The 18,166-nt window shown below is 38.8% G+C and overlaps 1 protein-coding gene across 1 annotated transcript in view; it reads right to left on the reverse strand.

Moving 5' to 3' along the window:
- SLC9C2 (solute carrier family 9 member C2 (putative)) overlaps window positions 1-18,166 on the reverse strand; it is a 94,233-nt gene that overhangs the window by 57,119 nt on the left and 18,948 nt on the right. The window contains exons 5-9 of the mRNA XM_055583805.1: window positions 14,406-14,522; window positions 13,127-13,288; window positions 9,634-9,733; window positions 5,407-5,550; window positions 2,969-3,137 (exon numbers count right to left, since the gene is read on the reverse strand). Of these exons, the coding sequence (XP_055439780.1) occupies window positions 2,969-3,137; window positions 5,407-5,550; window positions 9,634-9,733; window positions 13,127-13,288; window positions 14,406-14,522 (692 nt within the window). The remainder of the gene's footprint in view (window positions 1-2,968; window positions 3,138-5,406; window positions 5,551-9,633; window positions 9,734-13,126; window positions 13,289-14,405; window positions 14,523-18,166) is intronic.

An 18,166-nucleotide genomic window follows, 5' to 3' on the forward strand; every position in this document is an offset into this window, starting at 1 on the left:
CTGTGAAGGACCTACAAGACCTTCTAGAACTAACACCCAAAAACGATGTCCTTTTCATGATAGGGGACTGGAATACAAAGTAGGGAGTCAAGAAATACCTGGAGTAACAGGCAAATTTGGCCTTGGAGTACAGAATGAAGCAGGGTAAAGGCTAATAGAGCTTTGCCAAGAGAACGAACCAGTCATAGCAAACACCCTCTTCCAACAGCACAAGAGAAGACTACACATGGACATCACCAGATGGTCAACACTGAAATCAGATTAATTAAATTCTCTGCAGCCAAAGATGGAGAAGCTCTATACAGTCAGCAAAGACAAGACTGGAGCTGACTGTGGCTCAGATCACGAACTCCTTACTGCCAAATTCAGACTTAAATTGAAGAAAATGGGGAAAACCACTAGAACATTCAGGTATGACTTAAATTAAATCCCTTACGATTATACAGTGGAAGTGAGAAATAGATTCAAGGGATTAGATCTGATAGACAGAGTGCCTGAAGAACTATGGACGGAGGTTCGTGACATTGTACAGGAGGCAGGGATCTAGACCATCACCAAGAAAAAGAAAGGCAAAATGGTTGTCTGAGGAGGCCTTACAAATAGCTGTGAAGAGAGGTAAAAAGCAGAGGAGAAAGGGAAAGATATATCCATTTGAATGCTGAGTTCCAAAGAATAGCAAGGAGAGATAAGAAAGCCTTCCTCAGTGATCAATGCAAAGAAATAGAGGAAAACAATAGAATGGAAAAGACTAGAGATCTCTTCAAATGATAGAGGGATACCAAGGGAAAGATACTATGCATCTTTTCATGCAAAGATGGGCTCAATAAAGGACAGAAATGGTATGGACCTAACAGAAGCAGAAGATATTAAGAGGAAGTGGCAAGAATACACAGAACTGTACAAAAAAGATCTTCATGACCCAGATGATCAGGATATTGTGATCACTCACCTAGAGCCAAACATCCTGGAGTGTGAAGTTGAGTGGGCTTTAGGAAGCATTACTACGAACAAAGCTAGTGGAGGTGATGGCATTCCAGTTGAGCTATTTCAAATCCTAAAAGATGATGCTGTGAAAATGCTGCTCTCAATATGTCAGCAAATTTGGAAAAACTCAACAGTGGCCACAGGACTGGAAAAGGTCAGTTTCATTTCAATCCCAAAGAAAGGTAATGCCAAAGAATGCTCAAACTACCACACAATTGTGCTCATCTCACACGCTAGTAAAGTAATGCTCAAAATTCTCCAAGCCAGCTTCAACAGTGAACTGTGAACTTCCAGATGTTCAAGCTGGATTTAGAAAAGACAGAGGAACCAGAGATCAAATTGCCAACATCTGCTGGATCATTGAAAAAGCAAGAGAGTTCCAGAAAAACATCTACTTCTGCTTTATTGACTACATCAAAGCCTTTGACTATGTGGATCACAATAAACTGTGGAAAATTCTTCAAGAGATGGGAATACCAGACCACCTGATCTGCCTCTTAAGAAATCTGTATGCAGGTCAGGAAGCAAAAACAGACTGGTTCCAAATAGGAAAAGGAGTACATCAAGGCTGTATATTGTCACACTGTTTATTTAACTTATATGCAGAGTACATCATGAGAAATGCTGGGCTGAATGGATGAAGTACAAGCTGGAATCAAGATTGCCCGGAGAAATATCAACAACCTGCAGATAACACCACACTTATGGCAGAGAGTGAAGAAGAACTAAAGACACTCTTGATGAAAGTGAAAGAGGAAAGTGAAAAAGTTGGCTTAAAGCTCAACATATCATGGCATCTGGTCCCATTACTTCATGGCAAATCGATGGGGAAACAGTGGAAATGGTGGCTGACTTTATTTTTTGGGGATTCAAAATCACTCCAGATAGTGACTGCAGCCATGACATTAAAAGATGCTTCCTCCTTGGAAGAAAAGTTATGATCAATGTAGACAACACATTAAAAAGCAGAGATGTTACTTTGCCAACAAAGGTCCATCTAGTCAAAGCTATGGTTTTTCCAGTAGTTATGTATGGATGTGAGAGTTGGACTATAAAGAAAACTGAGTGCCAAATAATTGATGCTTTTGAACTGTGGTGTTGGAGAAAACTCTTGAGAGTCCCTTGGACTGCAAGGAGATCCAACCAGTCCATCCTAAAGGAGATCAGTCCTGGGTGTTCATTGGAAGGACTGATGCTGAAGCTGGAACTCCAATACTTTGGACACCTGATGTGAAGAACTGACTCATTTGAAAAGACCCTGATGCTGGGAAAGATTGAAGGTGGGAGGAGACAGGGATGACAGAGCATGAGATGGTTGGATGGCATCACCAACTCAGTAGACATGAGTTTGAGTAAACTCCGGGAGTTGGAAATGGACAGGGAATCCTGGCATGCTGCAGTCCATGGGTTGCAAAGAGCTGAACACGACTGAGCGACTGAACTGAACTGAAAAGATATAAATATTCACTAGATCCTTAATTCAAACATTTATAAAATCTTTTTTTCCTTAGTATATTTAATAAGCACTTCAGTTTTCACTCTGACGCTATAGGAACTGGAATGCTCTAGACAAGGTACTGGTTTTTTCATACTTTCTGACAGCTCTTGAAAAACAGCATTTTTATGTTCAACACCAATGAACATTTACTAAGCTGTCAAGTGTTTTACTAAGCATCATTGCGATCCTCAACTTGAAGTCCCACAAGTATAAAAAACTCACCCAAGATCACTCAACCTGTGAATGGTGGGGCCCAAATTCAAATCCCAAGTGTATCTCACTCCCACAGCCATCACCATTACTTGATATTTGGTCCCTTTCACACCATCAACATAAACTTTCCTCCATAAGTTCCTTTCTAATTAAAATAACGCATTCTCCAAATCTAATTTTTTAAATGGTTAGCTTTTATTACTGGGTACTACGAAAGTGCTACAAAATAAAAATGAGTAAATATGAATAATCATGGGATATGATTTTTCTTACCAGCTGTGGTGACTCTACTCTTTGTTCAGCCAGATTATGAACTTCAGGAGCAAAGAGTAAGCTAAAAACTCCTTTAATTCCAGACCATGCTATAACAATTCCCCACCTCCAGTTGTACTCATAACTTGAATGCATCAGAATAGGGCTCACTAACACAACAGTAACAAACCTATTGAAAGAAAAACACTTAGTTTAAATCACACTTTATGTATTCATGTGTTTTGGGGTTTTTTTTTAATATGGTTGATATTATGTAGTAAATACTAAATTTCATGAAAATTTTTTCAGAAAAAAGAAGTCAATCCAGTTTATTGATGAGTTGTTCAAACTTTCTGGGACTAACCAAATCTACTATCTAAATTTTGCATATAATACTCAAATCTTGAAAAATAAGGCTAGAAGTTCTATACAAGTATAAGAAATTATCATTAATACTAGTGTGTGCTGCTTAGGATTTTAGTAGTAAATCCCTGCAGGGAAACTTCTTCAGATAACATTGACAAGCTCCCTGGAAGGTCATGACAGGATTCAGAAATTAGACCAGGAGGACCTGTCATGAGGAAAAAGTAAAATCATTGTAGACACTTTAATAAATTTAGCTCAACCAAATTTTTTTGAGCTGCTACAAGAAAGTGAAGGTGAAAGTCACTCAGTCATGTCCGACTGTTTGCAACCCCATGGATATACAGTCCTTGGAGTTCTCCAGGCCAGAATACTGGAGTGGGTAGCCATTCCCTTCTCCAGGGGATCTTCTGAATCCAGGGATTGAGCCCAGGTCTCCCACATTGCAGGCGGATTCTTTACCAGCTGAGCCACCCTAAGAATCATACACTAAATCACACAAATAATTTCAATTCCTGCCTCCTTTCACTATAGATTATTCTTCTATAGGACTTTATGCTAAAATTTAAATTCCATCTGTAATCGACTTGCATCTCATTGTCCTTCAAATGAGATTTCAACAGAAATACAATTGATATATTTCAGCTTCAAAAAAGATATTGTGTATCAGTCACTTAGCTATGAATTTCATAAGACAATTTAGAGGATTCCTGTTATCTACAATTTGCCATCTATAATATATATAATTAATTTGGACAAACTCTTCATGATCTACAGGTTCTCCTGGTCTAATTTCTGAATCCTGCCATGACCTTCTAAGGAGCTTGTCAGTGGCTCAGATAGTAAAGAATCCACTTGCAATGCAGGAGACCTGGGCTCGATCCTTGGGTTGGGAAGATCCCCTGGAGGAGGGCATGGCAACCCATTCTAGTATTCTTGCCTGGAGAATCCCCATGGACAGAGGAGCCTGGTGGGCTACAGTCCACGGGGTCGCAAAGAGTCGGACATGACTGAGCGACTTAGCACAGCTCAGCACCTCCACCTTGCATTTAAGTCTTTCACAAAGTAATTAGCAACATTTTCAGCCTTACTAAACGATTTTTCTCTAAAATACCATTGAGGGCAGATGAAATAGAACAACTAATGTAATTTCCTGATATCAAAAAGAAAAAGGCAGCTTAGCAAAGACTCTGGAGTCAGTCTACTTAGGTTCAAATTTAGACTTTTATTACTATGAAACCTTAAGCAAGTTATTTAATCTCTTCAAGCCTCAATTTCTTCATCTATAAAATGGAAAAATAATAGTCACTGAATTGCCTCAAAGGACTTTCATGAAGATTCAACTAAATGAAGTAACATTCATAGGGCTTAGAATGGTGTTTAGAGGGTGGTCCGCATATAACACATGCTAGCAATGATTATGACATCCAGGCCTTTGTTTGACTCACCATCTCCAAAACATTTTTCTCAATAAGTCTCTTTACAGCACAAAGCAAAGAGGAACTAAAGGGCCTCTTGATGAAGGTGAAAGAGGAGAGTGAAACACCGGGCTTAAACTCAACATTCAAGAAACTAAGATCATGGCAGCTGGTCCCATCATTTCACAGCAAATAGATGGGGAAACAATGGAAACCGTGACACTTTATTTTCTTGTGACATACTATGCACAGTTAATGTTAAATAAATGGCTTTATCATAGTTATGACAATAATAAATGATGATGAAGTCAACAAAATGTTAGGAGCCATTAATCTGGTTCCTGGGGTGCTCACACTTAAACATGTTGAAACAGTTCCCTGCATCTTATCTCCAGAGATTCAAATCAGTTAAATGGGATGGGCTCATGAATTTGCATCTCTATCAAGCTCATGGGTTATGCTGATGCTGCTGTTCTGCCCCTTCTCTTTTTACAGATGAAACCTTGAAGAGTAAACAGACTTTCCCTCAGTTCCACAGCAAGCTATTGTCAGGACCTTGACAATACAGGTTTCCTGACTGCATGTCCATAGCTCCTTTTGCTATAACCCACTTCTCAATTCTAATTCTGGACTTGAGAACCTGAGTCCAGTAAGCAAACTTTAAATTATAATCCTTACCTTACAAAATTCACTGTTACAAATAAGATAAACATGAAAACTACAGTGTGAAATTGAAAATATTTGACTTCTCCACATCCAATTACGATGCCAAAGAAAGTGTATATTAAATGTTGGAATATACATGAAAACATTATTAGAAACCTAGGATAAATGGAAAGGAAATCACACTTTAAGGGATGTGCTTTTTTTTTAATAGTTTCCTTTTCACATAAAAGCATCTATCACATATCTACCATTCTTGTCTTAGTAGAGGTCTTTGCCTCTATCACCGCTACTATCAACATTTAAAACTATTTTGTTGGAATCAGAAACAGATTCACAGATATAGAGGACAAACTAGTGGTTACCAGTGGGGAAAAAGAAGAGCAAGATAGGAGTAGGGGATTAAGAGAAAAAAACTACTATGTATAAAATAAATAAGCAAAAATAAATAAATAAGCGAAAAAGATATATAGCACAGGAAAATATAGCCATCGTTTTATAATAACTTTAAATGGAGTAAAAACTATAAAAATATTGAGTCACTACATTGTATTATGTTGATATTAATAAATATTATAAATAAACTAGGAGGGATTGGGGGCAGGAGGAAGAGGGGACGACAGAGGATGAGATGGCTGGATGGCATCACCGACTCAATGGATGTGAGTTTGAGTGAACTCCAGGAGATGATGATGGACAGGGAGGCCTGGCGTGCTGCAATTCATGGGGTTGCAAAGAGTCGGACCAACTGAGCATCTAAACTGAACTGAACTGAAATAAAAATTAATGAATTTCATTAAAAGTATTTTGTTGGAACTAAAATACATCATTTCATATTCCCATCACCCACATCACACCAATATCTGTGGGCTGCCTCTCTCGCAGCAGAGTAGTAAGATCAAGGCAGAAAAATAAAGATTTCACCTCCCACCAAGTTGGTGATGTGGTGATTTTGCTGAGATGAGTTGGCAGCATATCCATGTCAGACGCATGACTGAAACCATAGCTGAGGCTGTTGCAAGGAGCCCCCTGTCTGGTTAACCCTGACTTTGTAATAGCTGACTGGATCCCCTCCACACGCTCTGCACTACTTCTCCCTTTGTGATTTGCATGAAAGTCCTTTATCCAGTATTCTTGTCTGGAGAATCCCATGGAGAGAGGAACCTGGCGGGCTACAGACCACAGGGTCACAAAGAGTTGGACATGACTGAGAGACTGAGCAGGCACACTCACATTCTTATCTTTTTTTTTTAATTCATTTTTTTAACTGAAGGATAATTGCTTTACAGAATTTTGTGGTTTTCTGTCATACATCAATATGAATCATCCATAGGTACACCCATCTCCCCTCCCTTCCAAACCTCCCTTCCATCTCCCTCCCCATCCTACCCTTCTAGATTGTCACAGAGCACCTGTTTGAGTTCCCTGAGTCATAGAGCAAATTCCCATTGGTTGTCTATTTTACATATGGTAATGTAAATTTCTATGTTACTCTCTCCATACATCCTACCCTCTCCTTCCTCCGCTTCCCCGGGTCCATAGGTCTGTTTTCTATGTCTGTTTCTCCATTGCTGCCCTGAAAAGAAACTCATCAGTACCATCTTTTTAGATTCCATATATATGCATCAGTATATGATGTTTATATTTCTCTTTCTGACTTACTTCACATTGTATAATAGGCTCATTAGAACTGACTCAAATGCATTCCTTTTTATGGCTGAGTAGCATTCCATTGTATATATGTACCACAGCTTCTTTATCCATTCATCTGTCAGTGGACATGTAGGTTACTTCCATGTTCTAGCTATTGTAAATAGTGCTGCAATGAACATTGGGGTACATGTGTCTTTTTCAATTTTGGTTTCCTCAGAATATATGCCTAGTAGTGGGATTGCTGGGTCATATGGGCACACTCATGCCCTTATCTTGAAGGTCTCTTCTGTCTGATTTCTAATCTACCAAATTCCTAAAGATGTTGTGAGGCTGACTCTAATCCCATACTCTTCAGGAAAAATATCCTCAGCACGCTCGCTGGACATGATACTCCTCTGAGTCCCCACAGTCCCAGTCATCTACAACACTATGGCTCTCAAGCAGAGAAGCATATTAGAACCACTCAAATTGCTTTCCAAAAATCTACATGTCTTGTGACTTCCCTTGCCTTCCAGTGGTTAGGATTTCTCCTTCTAATGCAGAGGGTATGGGTTTGATTCCTGGTCTGGGAGCTAAGAACCCACATCTCGCAGCCAAAAAACCAAAACATAAAACAGAAGTAACGTTGTAACAAATTCAATAAAGACTTTAAAAATGGTCCACATCAAAAAAAAAAAAACCCTTAAAAAAAGCAAAAACAAAAATATAGACATCTAGCCTCACCTCCAAAGATTCAGTGCTTAGGGCATGGGGCTGCTCTGGCTCCATGTGGTATCACAGCTGGGTCTGAGCCAGGTCTGACTTGTACAGTCAGATCTCAAATCCTGCCCCTTCGTGAACCCCTCTATTCAGACCTCCCCTTTCAGAGGACTGGGTGACCGTCTGTCTGACCCACAAACCAGCCTCCCTATAGGTAAGCCTCAAGATCTACACTGGGAAAGAAGCGTTAGGAAGCCTCATTTTAGCTGCAGATAGAAACCATGTTCTCTGATACAGCATTACTCCAATCAAGCAGACAGTCCAACTCTCTACCTGACTTCTGTCACTTGATTCAGTTGATTCAGAACTCGTAACAGAAAAGGGTATCAGTGGGACCTCAAACCCCACAGCTTAGTTTTATCAAAATTCAGAAATGATGGAATAACTGACTGAGTAGAAGAATTTTTTAAATGTCTCCACAGGACCTTAAGAAATGCCTTACATATAATAAGATCCTGCTGCTGCTCCTGCTGCTGCTGCTGCTGAGTCGCTTCAGTCGTGTCGGACTCTGTGCGACCCCACACACAGGAGCCCACCAGGCTCCCCCATCCCTGGGATTCTCCAGGTAAGAACACTGGAGTGGGTTGCCATTTCCTTCTCCAATGCATGAAAGTGAAAAGTGAAAGCGAAGCTTCTCAGTCATGTCCAACTCTCAGCAACCCCAGGGACTGCAGCCTACCAAGCTCCTCTATCCATGAGATTTTCCAGGCAAGAGTACTGGAGTGGGTTGCCATTGCCTTCTCCAATAAAGATATAATTATTTATACTTATTCATAGTCTTTTAAATAAACACATCCATCATTTAACAATGAGTGTCTTCTGAGAAGGGACTTATTTTCAAAGCCCCAAACCTAGGATACAATGTCCAGGCCATAGGAGATAATAAGAAAGGCCTGGTTGAATACATAAAAGAATAAACAGTTGAATGAATAGAATGAGTAATTTATAATGATGCTGACAAATAGCATGACAGAGCTCAGAAAACTGTCCAAAATTCAGACAAAAAGGATATGTTCTATGAACTAGTTATTTCTAAGCTTCTGGTTTTTGAAAACTAGTAAAGTATCATTCACATATACACAAGACTAAAATAAGCTACAGAGGCCATTTTAAAAAAAGTTTGCAGAGTAATTTTTTTAAAACATTTTAAACATCTAAAAAGTATGAAGGACAGAATTCCAGAACAAAAAAATAGTCCTTTATATTAAAGCAACAAATCTTCACAGGAAAACTCAGGATAATGGCTTATTTTTCTCAACACTGGCTTTCATCCAATGTGAGAATTTATACACTAGACTATGAATTGGTATGAAATAATCCTGAGACAATTCTATAATTTAGCACAGCTGCTCAGAGAATGGCTAATGCATTTGTCTGAGAAGACAGGCAAATGGCTTTTACTCTGTCCACAGATATCATTATTACACCAGAGGTAAAGGTAGATTAGAGTCTGCTGGTATTGCACCTTTCTGCTACTTTTCTTTTCCCAGCTCTTTCTGTACTATGATTCTGTCATTCAGGTATATTATGTAGAAAACAAAGGAATAAAGTAGTTTTTAAACTTCTCACAATTCAATTTTTATCAAAGAGTTCTAAGAAGTACTATGATCTCTGAGCCACTGATATTACATTATTCATAATAGGAATATCAATTCATAATAGGAATGTCAATAATTATTGGTAACTTAAGTTCTTTTCAAATATGACTGGCAGTAAAATTAAAAATTAAAAGATAGAAAAGTTATAAAAAGAAATTTTATTATTTTTGTGAAGGCATTTAAGCACTAAACTTCTATGAGACCTATACCAAGTACAAAATATGAGACTTACTTAGTAATTATCAACTTGATCCTCGGTTTAAAGCTTAAGGAATCTAAATTTAGTCCTACAGTGGCTAAAGCAACTGTACCTGACATTCCCCAAAATTCCACTGAAGAGAAAAAAAAAGAATAAAATTAGTCGTGTTCAAATCTGTACATGGAGCTACTTCTCTTGAGTGATGAACTGGGAAATTTAAAACAGTCAGTAATTGAATTTCTTAGAAAGTTGCTTAAAGGGGTTGGCCTAATCCTTAGATTGGGGATTGACAAACTTTCTCTGTGAAGGATCATATGGTAAATATTTAGTATTTGCAGGTCACATGGTCCTAGTTGCTACTATTCACCTCAGCTGTTCTAGTGCATAAGCAGCCACAGGTAATACGTAACAAATGAGCACCCAATAAAAAATGGACATTGAAATTTTAACTGCAAATAATTTTTGCATGCTGCAAAATATTTTTATTTGGGTTTTTTTTTAATGTAAAAACTATTCTTAGCTCATAGGCAATGCAAAAATAATAGGCATATTTGGCTATAGTTTGCCAACCCCTGCCATAGACCATCCTTGAGGACAGAGCTAATGAAAAATAAGTTTAACAGCCTCGACCCAGCACCTCAAGGACTCTGTGCTGCATGTCCTAGGGGTTGGGGCCCAAGCTCAGTGCTTTCTTGGTGACTGCAGGTCCTCAAGCCTACTGTTTTTTGCGTGATATAGGCTCCCCTATGTAATTCCCTGGGCTCTAAACAAATGTGTCAGTGCAGTCTGAGGCAGGAAAACCAACTATGAAGAGTGGCTGAACACCATCAATACAAACAGTCCTGAAGGTTACAGAGCCTTCAAATAGCACATTATAAATGTCAGACAGAAGGAAGGGAAAGTACATGCAAGGTCAGAGTGGAAGCCCTTTAAGCAGGGCAGAGCTGGTTGCTCTGGGAATGTCACCTCGCTTTTCTCCATTAGTGTCCCTGTATCTGTAGAATGAGTGTAAAAGAATAATACCTCACAGAATTGTGAGAATAAAATCAGATTACATGAAAAGTGCTTGGCTTACTTTTAAAACAAGGGATAAATGGTCATCATTATTATTGCATTATTATTTTTAATGTTCACTTTACTGTTTATTAATTTGAAGAGGATTATATTATTCTTTTGATTTATCTAATCACTTAAAGCCACTTTAGATTTCTTTTAACCTCTTTATTTAACTGAATTTAGCATAAATAACCAATGACAATAAACCAGCAGTATTAGGGACTGTGATAATAGGAAAATTATTCCTCGAAATCTTATTTCCAACTTCCTATAACTCCAACTATGGGATTTAAAAGCTTATGGTTTTTTTAAATAACAGTCACTACTTAGAAGAAACATCTGCTACAAGGAAACCACTAAGTAACTTCATTTTTAAACTGATATTATTTAGCATAATCCCAATGTAACAAGAATGTATAGTGTAAATGCATACATTAATATGTACATATGTATTTTTTGAAAACTAAGTACATATAACAAAATGTATCATTGGTGAATTTATGGGTGATTTCTTCTTTGACTTTTCAGATTTTTTCCAAAATTCTACATGGAACATGTGTTAGTTTTAAAATTAGAAAAACAAAATCTTTTGAAAATTACAAATGTTATTACTTTAAATAGTATTTTAAATGTACAAGCAGGGGGAGAACGGCCAGAAAATTGTTTTTAATTCCTGAAGCATAAAAAGTGTTATGGATGAGGGAACGGGCATTCACTTCCTAGGGCTGTTACCAAAGTGTCTTCAACAAGAATGTATTATCTCACAGCCTGGAGGCTAGGGGTCCAAGATCAAGGCTTTGTAGCAGATTCCTTCTGAGAGCAAGTGAGGGAGCATCTACTCCAGACCTCTCAAGCACTTGACCGAGAGCACCTACGTGAATTAGGAGGAAAGGGGAAAGGAATCACCATTTATTGGCTGCCCTACCTTGAGCCTAGTGGCATGCTGGTAAATGTTTATCAGCAGCAGTCTGGGTGGTTAAAAAAAAAAAAAAAAAATTGATTGTGTCTGCCAATTTCCATGGTCCCACTATGGCCTATTTTAAGCTACACCCACGTTATGTCACTTGAATAAAGTGCTGGGAAGAGATGTGAACAGTCAGCTCTCGTGAGCCAGTCAAAGTTACCTCCAGGACGCCAGCATGAGTGAGTCACACGACACATACTACCTCACTAACGCCTGGCACGCCCCTCTAAATTAGGCTGTATTATATCATGTTTATAGATGAGGAACTAACTGAAGTTTAAAGAGGTTAAGAAATATTCCAAAGTTACCAAGCTAATAAATCGTAAAGCTCAGGTTTGAAGTGAACTCTCCCTAACTTTCAAGCTCTTTAACGACTAATAGTTTATTCAACCAACATGTGTTTAATTATTTGGGCCTATGGTGAGCATTGGGCTTGACTCGGGGAACATAGAAAAGATAATAAATATAAAGATGGATAAGAGACAGCTCTGTCTCAAGGAACTTATGGTCCAAGGGGGGAAAAAAGGAAATATTAAATTAACTTTATTTCTTCAGGCACTTAAGGCATTCATAACAGGGACATAAGGGAGGAGAAAAATGAAGAGAGCAAGGAAATGAATTTTCAGTGAACGTTTTTCTGTAATTTTACTAATTTGGGGTGGTGAGAAACAATAGGTAGCACTTTATCGTAGAGAAAGCAGTGCTGTTTGGTAAATGGAGGTGAAAAGAGGAGTAATTAACCTCTTAATACCTGAGGCCTTTCATGGATGGAATTGCTCCACTGTGTGAGCTAAGAGGAGAAGCAGGATTTGGCTGTGTTTTTGCCATAGTTACTATGGCTTTGGGGGACTGGTTACCTCAGTTTTAATGGGGTAAAAACTTTAGTTCCCAAGCTCACTGGACTAAACTAGAAGATGACTGTTTGAATGTCTCCCAGCATTAGGTACTCTGATTCCTGTGATTAGTCCTCTGTCCTGCTTTTCTTCCAGAGGTAGATATACCTGATTTCTCCAACTCCTTTCCTGCCTCCTAGCGTCAGGTAAGGGCCACCATTTCTACGGTCCCCTCAATCTGGTACCCATGGAATGGGTACTGCTGAACTGGAAAAGATCTCAGGAGCTTCTCTCCTAGCTTTCTCATTTTAGAGATGGGTTGCTAAGGGTCAGAGCAGAAATTGGCTCAGGTCTGTTTCCTGTTCCAGGGGACTGTCAGGTAATAAATGTAAGGTCAAAGGGTAGAGTTAAAAAAAGAATAAGAGAGTAACCACATGGAGGAGGAATGCAAGAGAAGGAACATGGAGTTGAAATTTAGGGAATGTTAAGACAATCCAGGAAAGAGCTAGAGGTGGCAGAAAGTTAGTATGACAAGACACACAAAGGAGCCACATTAAAAAAAAAAAAAAAGCAGAAAAGCTGTTGGGAGGAAGCTGGATTCAAAAACAAGGGAAAATTTAAAAACATAAAATATACATCAAGGATGGAATTTTTGTATCTGTTTCTGTCTTACCAATGTAGAAAGTCATGTACACCATTGAGATGCAAAAAATTATATTGGTCAGTGTATTGCTGAACAGGTCAGTCAATATAAACTGAATGATCCTTGCACACCAATATCCACATGCTATGCTCCCCAAAATGTCCAAGGTGAGGCCCATGATTACATGTAACTCTAGAAAAAGGAAATAAGAAAAAAGAAAGGTGAAAATATATATTTTTTCTTTTATTAATTGCATTTGGGCAATTCCCGTCAGTTTGCTCTTGAGATTCTGAGTGAGAACCTTGTTTTTCAGCAGATGGAAGTTTCCCATGAAAGCCTGGCAAAAGAGGCTTTCTGGGGATACATTTACCCCACAGTCTGCAGCTTGAGGTTTGCTTATCTGGGGACAGCAGACTCAAATGCTCTCAGGAGTTAGGCAAAGAGCATAAATGTGAGTTGGTGATGGACAGGGAAGCTTGGTGTGCTGCAGTCTGTCGGGGGTCGCAAAGAGGTGGACACGAATGAGTGACTGAACTGAACCGATAAATGTGGAAAAACTCACCTGGTGAGTGAACAATGAGCCAAAATATATTTAAATATATATATATATATATTTTTTTTACAAACTACATCAGGGCCAAGCACACCGTGCTCAGGATCCCCGCCAAGCTGCAGCCTGTTTGCGACTTCTGCTCATTATCACTTCTAGAACCTGACTCCACGGCACTACTTTCACCCTCAGACTCAAACTCAGGACCAAGCCACTTTTTTTTTTTTAATTGGAGGATAAATGCTTTACAGTGTTGTTTCTTTCTGTTTGTATAACAATGTGAGAATCAATTCTCAACAGTCACTCACTGAGATCCAGATTGGTCTAGGAAAGAGGTTAATCTGAGCTAGATGACACAACTGCATGTGTGTGTGCGATGCATGTTGAGAGATATGAAATCATTTCTTTCACAACTTTCCCCTCTAATCTAAGGAAACACACAGTGGCAATTATTTTCTTGTTACCTGATATACTATTTTAATTGGTCCATAAGTAAAGAATAGGGGAAGCAGCAAAGTTAAGACACCTTGAATATATTTTAATTTTGGTATGAATTAAAAAGGACTACATAAGAATGATTTTAGAAAATACACAGATGGGACTTCAATAGTGATCCAGCAGTTAAAACTCCACCTTACAATGCAGGGGGCATGGGTTCAATTCCCAGCCAGGGAACTGAAGTTCCACATGCCATGGAGGATAGCCAAAATTTTAAAAATAAAAAATAAATAAATAAATAGAGAAAAATAATGCTCTTACCTCTAAAGTTGGACATTTGAAGTATGCCTGTCTTAAAAATTGCAAAAAAAATGGATGTGAAGCCACAGATGATCATTGATTCTCCTCTAATGATATCAGTATACATCTTAGAAATGCCTGGAAATGGAAAAACATAATTTAGTATGGTACATGATAATGATGCTCTTTCACAGGAAATACAAAAACAGAAGAGAAGGAATATGCTAGAAAAAAAAAAAAGAAGGCAGTCATTACTGTGATAGATCTGTAAGATAATCACGATCACCATTTTTTAACTTCTCCATTGTGCCTCTGTATCTCCAATGGCAAAGGCACATGGTGATGGCACATCCTGAAATGTCCATTGCCTCAAAGCATACTAGAACTTCAAACTGAGACAAAGCACTTCTCAGGTCACTACATTTAGCTTGAATAAATATGAATCGTTAGACTCCAAAAGAACCACATTTTAGAAATAAGTATAAAATATGACTTAGCAATTCTGCTCCTAGACATATACCCAAAAGAGCTGAAAACATATGTCCACACAAAAATTTGTACATGGACAGTCTATCTATAGGTGATCTATCCCTATAATGGAATATTGCTGCTGCTGCTGCTGCTGCTAAGTCGCTTCAGTCGTGTCCGACTCTGTACGACTCCACAGACGGCAGCCCACCAGGCTCCCCCGTCCCTGGGATTCTCCAGGCAAGAATACTGCAGTGGGTTGCCATTTCCTCCTCCAATGCATGAAAGTGAAGTCACTCAGTCGTGTCTGATTCCTACTGACCCCATGGACTGCAGCCCACCAGGTTCCTCCATCCATGGGATTTTCCAGGCAAGAGTACTGGAGTGGGGTGCCATAATGGAATATTACTCAGCCACAAAAAGGAAGGGAGCACTGACTGATACATGTTACAACATAGATGAACCTTAAAAAAATTACAAAGTGAAAGAAGCCAGACACAGAAATCACATATTGTATGGTTTGATTTATGTGAAATGTCCAGAATATGCAGATTCATAGACAGAAAATAGAACACTGGTGGCCAGGAACTTGGGGGATGAGGGAATGAGAATGAATGACTGCTAACAGGCATGAGATTTCTTTTGAGGTTAGTGAAAATGTTCTAAAATTAAGTAGTGAAGATGCTTGCATAACTGTAAATCTACTAAAGACCACTGAATTTTATAATTTAAAAGGCTAAATTTTATGATGTGTGGGTTACATATCAATAAGGCTGGTATTTTAAAATTAAATATAAAATTTTATTGACATTTAACATTTACCAACATTTTGATAGAAAATATAATCAAATTAACAGCCCACTGTTATACAACTTGTAAGAAGGATGATAGTGATTGGTACCTGCCCATCTAGTATCTATCCTCTGTTCTTGGTAACAAGACTGGTTTTACTCAGGGTGGCAATGGGCTCAGCTAAATGACAACTGTTCCCCAACTCCTGGGCTTCTAAGAGTGGCCACTGACATATAAGTGGAAGTCACTGAGTGGAACTTTTGGGAAACTCCTTGGAGGGAGAGGTGACTTGGCTGCAAGGAACATCTTTCCATCCCTTGTTCTTCCGTTTCCTGCCTGAAATATGGAATGATAGTTGGAACTTTAGCAGTCAACTTGTAATACTGATGACGGATGCCATACACAAAAGGGAGGAGCAGATAAATAAACCCCACAATAGACAGCAACCGTTTTTGCTTTAAATATTATCTTTTTAAAAGAGTAAAAATAAGAAAAAGTCATATTTTCCCATCAGTTTAAAATTATGGTGCTTTCCATTCTTTTTTTTGCAGATGAAATTTTCCATCTGGTTCCATTTTCTTTCAGCCTGAAAGGCTTCTTTAACATTTTTGTAGTGCAGGTCTGTTAGTGATAAATTCTTTCAGCTTTTATATTTAACTCTTTATTTCTCCTTTACTTTTGAAAGATATTTTCACTGAGGATTTTAAGCTGGCAGTATTTTTTCTTTCAGTATTTTAAAAGTGTTACATACCATATTTTGGCTTGTAATGTTTCTGAAGAGAAGTCTGTTATCATTATCAGTTTTGTGTCTCTGTATATAATGTGTCTTTTTCCTCTGGCTACCTTTGAAAGTTTCTCTTGACACTGGTGTTTAGGAGTTTGATTTTTATGTGCCATGGTATAGTTTTCAATTGTATTTCTTGGGCTTGGAGTTTGCTGAGCTTCCTGAGTCTGTGGCTTTATAGTTCTCATCAAATTTAGAAAATTTTAATCCATTATTTCTTCAAATAGTTCTTGTTGCTTCCTTTTCTCTCCTCTCTTTTAGGAACTTGTGCCTTAATATAGGCACTGAAGTTGCCCCACAGCTCACTAACGTTCTGCTTATTCTCTCAGCCTTCTTCTGTCTGTGCCTCATCTTGTGCATGCTAAGTCGCCTCAGTCGTGTCTGACTCTTTGTGACCCTATGGACTGTAGCCTGCCAGGCTCCTGTGTCCATGGGATTCTCCAGGTAGAATAGTGGAGTAAGTTGCCATACACTCCTCCAGGAGAATCTTCTTGACCCAAGGATTGAACCTGCATTTCTTATGTCTCCTGCATTGGTAGGGAGGTTCTTAACCACTAGTGCCACCTGGGAAGCCCATCTTGGATAGTTTTTATTACTACTTCTTTAAGTTCACTAAATGGAAACCCACTTCAGTATGGAAAATCCATACTGCCTGGAAAATCCCATGGACAGAGGAGCCTGGCAGGCTACAGTCGATGGGGTCATAAAGAGTCAGACACGACTGAGCTTTGAACTTTAAGTTCACTAATCCTTTCTTATGCTTTGTCTAATCTGATGTTAATTCCATCCAGTGTATTTTTCATCTCAGACATTGTAGGTTTCATCTCTAGAAATTTTATTTAAGGTCTCTTTTATATCTACCATGTCCAGTGGTGTACTGATAAACCAGCTTTCCAAAATTAAAAAAGGCCTGATTTGTACTGATTTGTAGCATTTGCCAACGTCATATGTAAACACTCCTACCATAACTAATTCAAAGCTACCAAAAGTTTAACCACTGGCTTGCAAAATTCTTCTTGATTTAAAAATTGGCTCTCTTAAGCTGACAGGAGCAATTCTACCCCATACTCAATCTTTTTCTAACTTTTTGAACCAATGGAATATAGTTACAAGTGTCTTAATATATTTGTCAAATGAGTCTAATGGGGAAACAGTGGAAACAGTGTCAGACTTTATTTTGGGGGGCTCCAAAATTACTGCAGATGGTGACTGCAGCCATGAAATTAAAAGACGCTTACTCCTTAGAAGCAAAGTTATGACCAACCTAGACAGCATATTCAAAAGCAGAGACATTACTTTGCCAACAAAGGTCCATCTAGGCAAGGCTATGGTTTTTCCAGTGGTCATGTATGGATGTGAGAGTTGGACTGTGAAGAAAGCTGAGCACTGAAGAATTGATGCTTTTGAACTGTGGTGTTGGAGAAGACTTTTGAGAGTCCCCTGGACAGCAAGGAAATCCAACCAGTCCATCCTGAAGGAGATGAGCCCTGGGATTTCTTTGGAAGGAATGACGCTAAAGCTGAAACTCCAGTACTTTGGCCACCTCATGCGAAGAGTTGACTCATTGGAAAAGACTCTGATGGTGAGAAGGATTGGGGGCAGGAGGAGAAGGGGACGACAGAGGATGAGATGGCTGGATGGCATCACTGACTCAATGGACGTGAGTCTGAGTGAACTCCGGGAGTTTGTGATGGACAGGGAGGCCTGGAGTGCTGCGATTCATGGGGTCGCAAAGAGT

This window comes from Bubalus kerabau, chromosome 5 (genome assembly GCF_029407905.1).
Source record: "Bubalus kerabau isolate K-KA32 ecotype Philippines breed swamp buffalo chromosome 5, PCC_UOA_SB_1v2, whole genome shotgun sequence".
Lineage (NCBI taxonomy): Eukaryota > Metazoa > Chordata > Mammalia > Artiodactyla > Bovidae > Bubalus > Bubalus kerabau.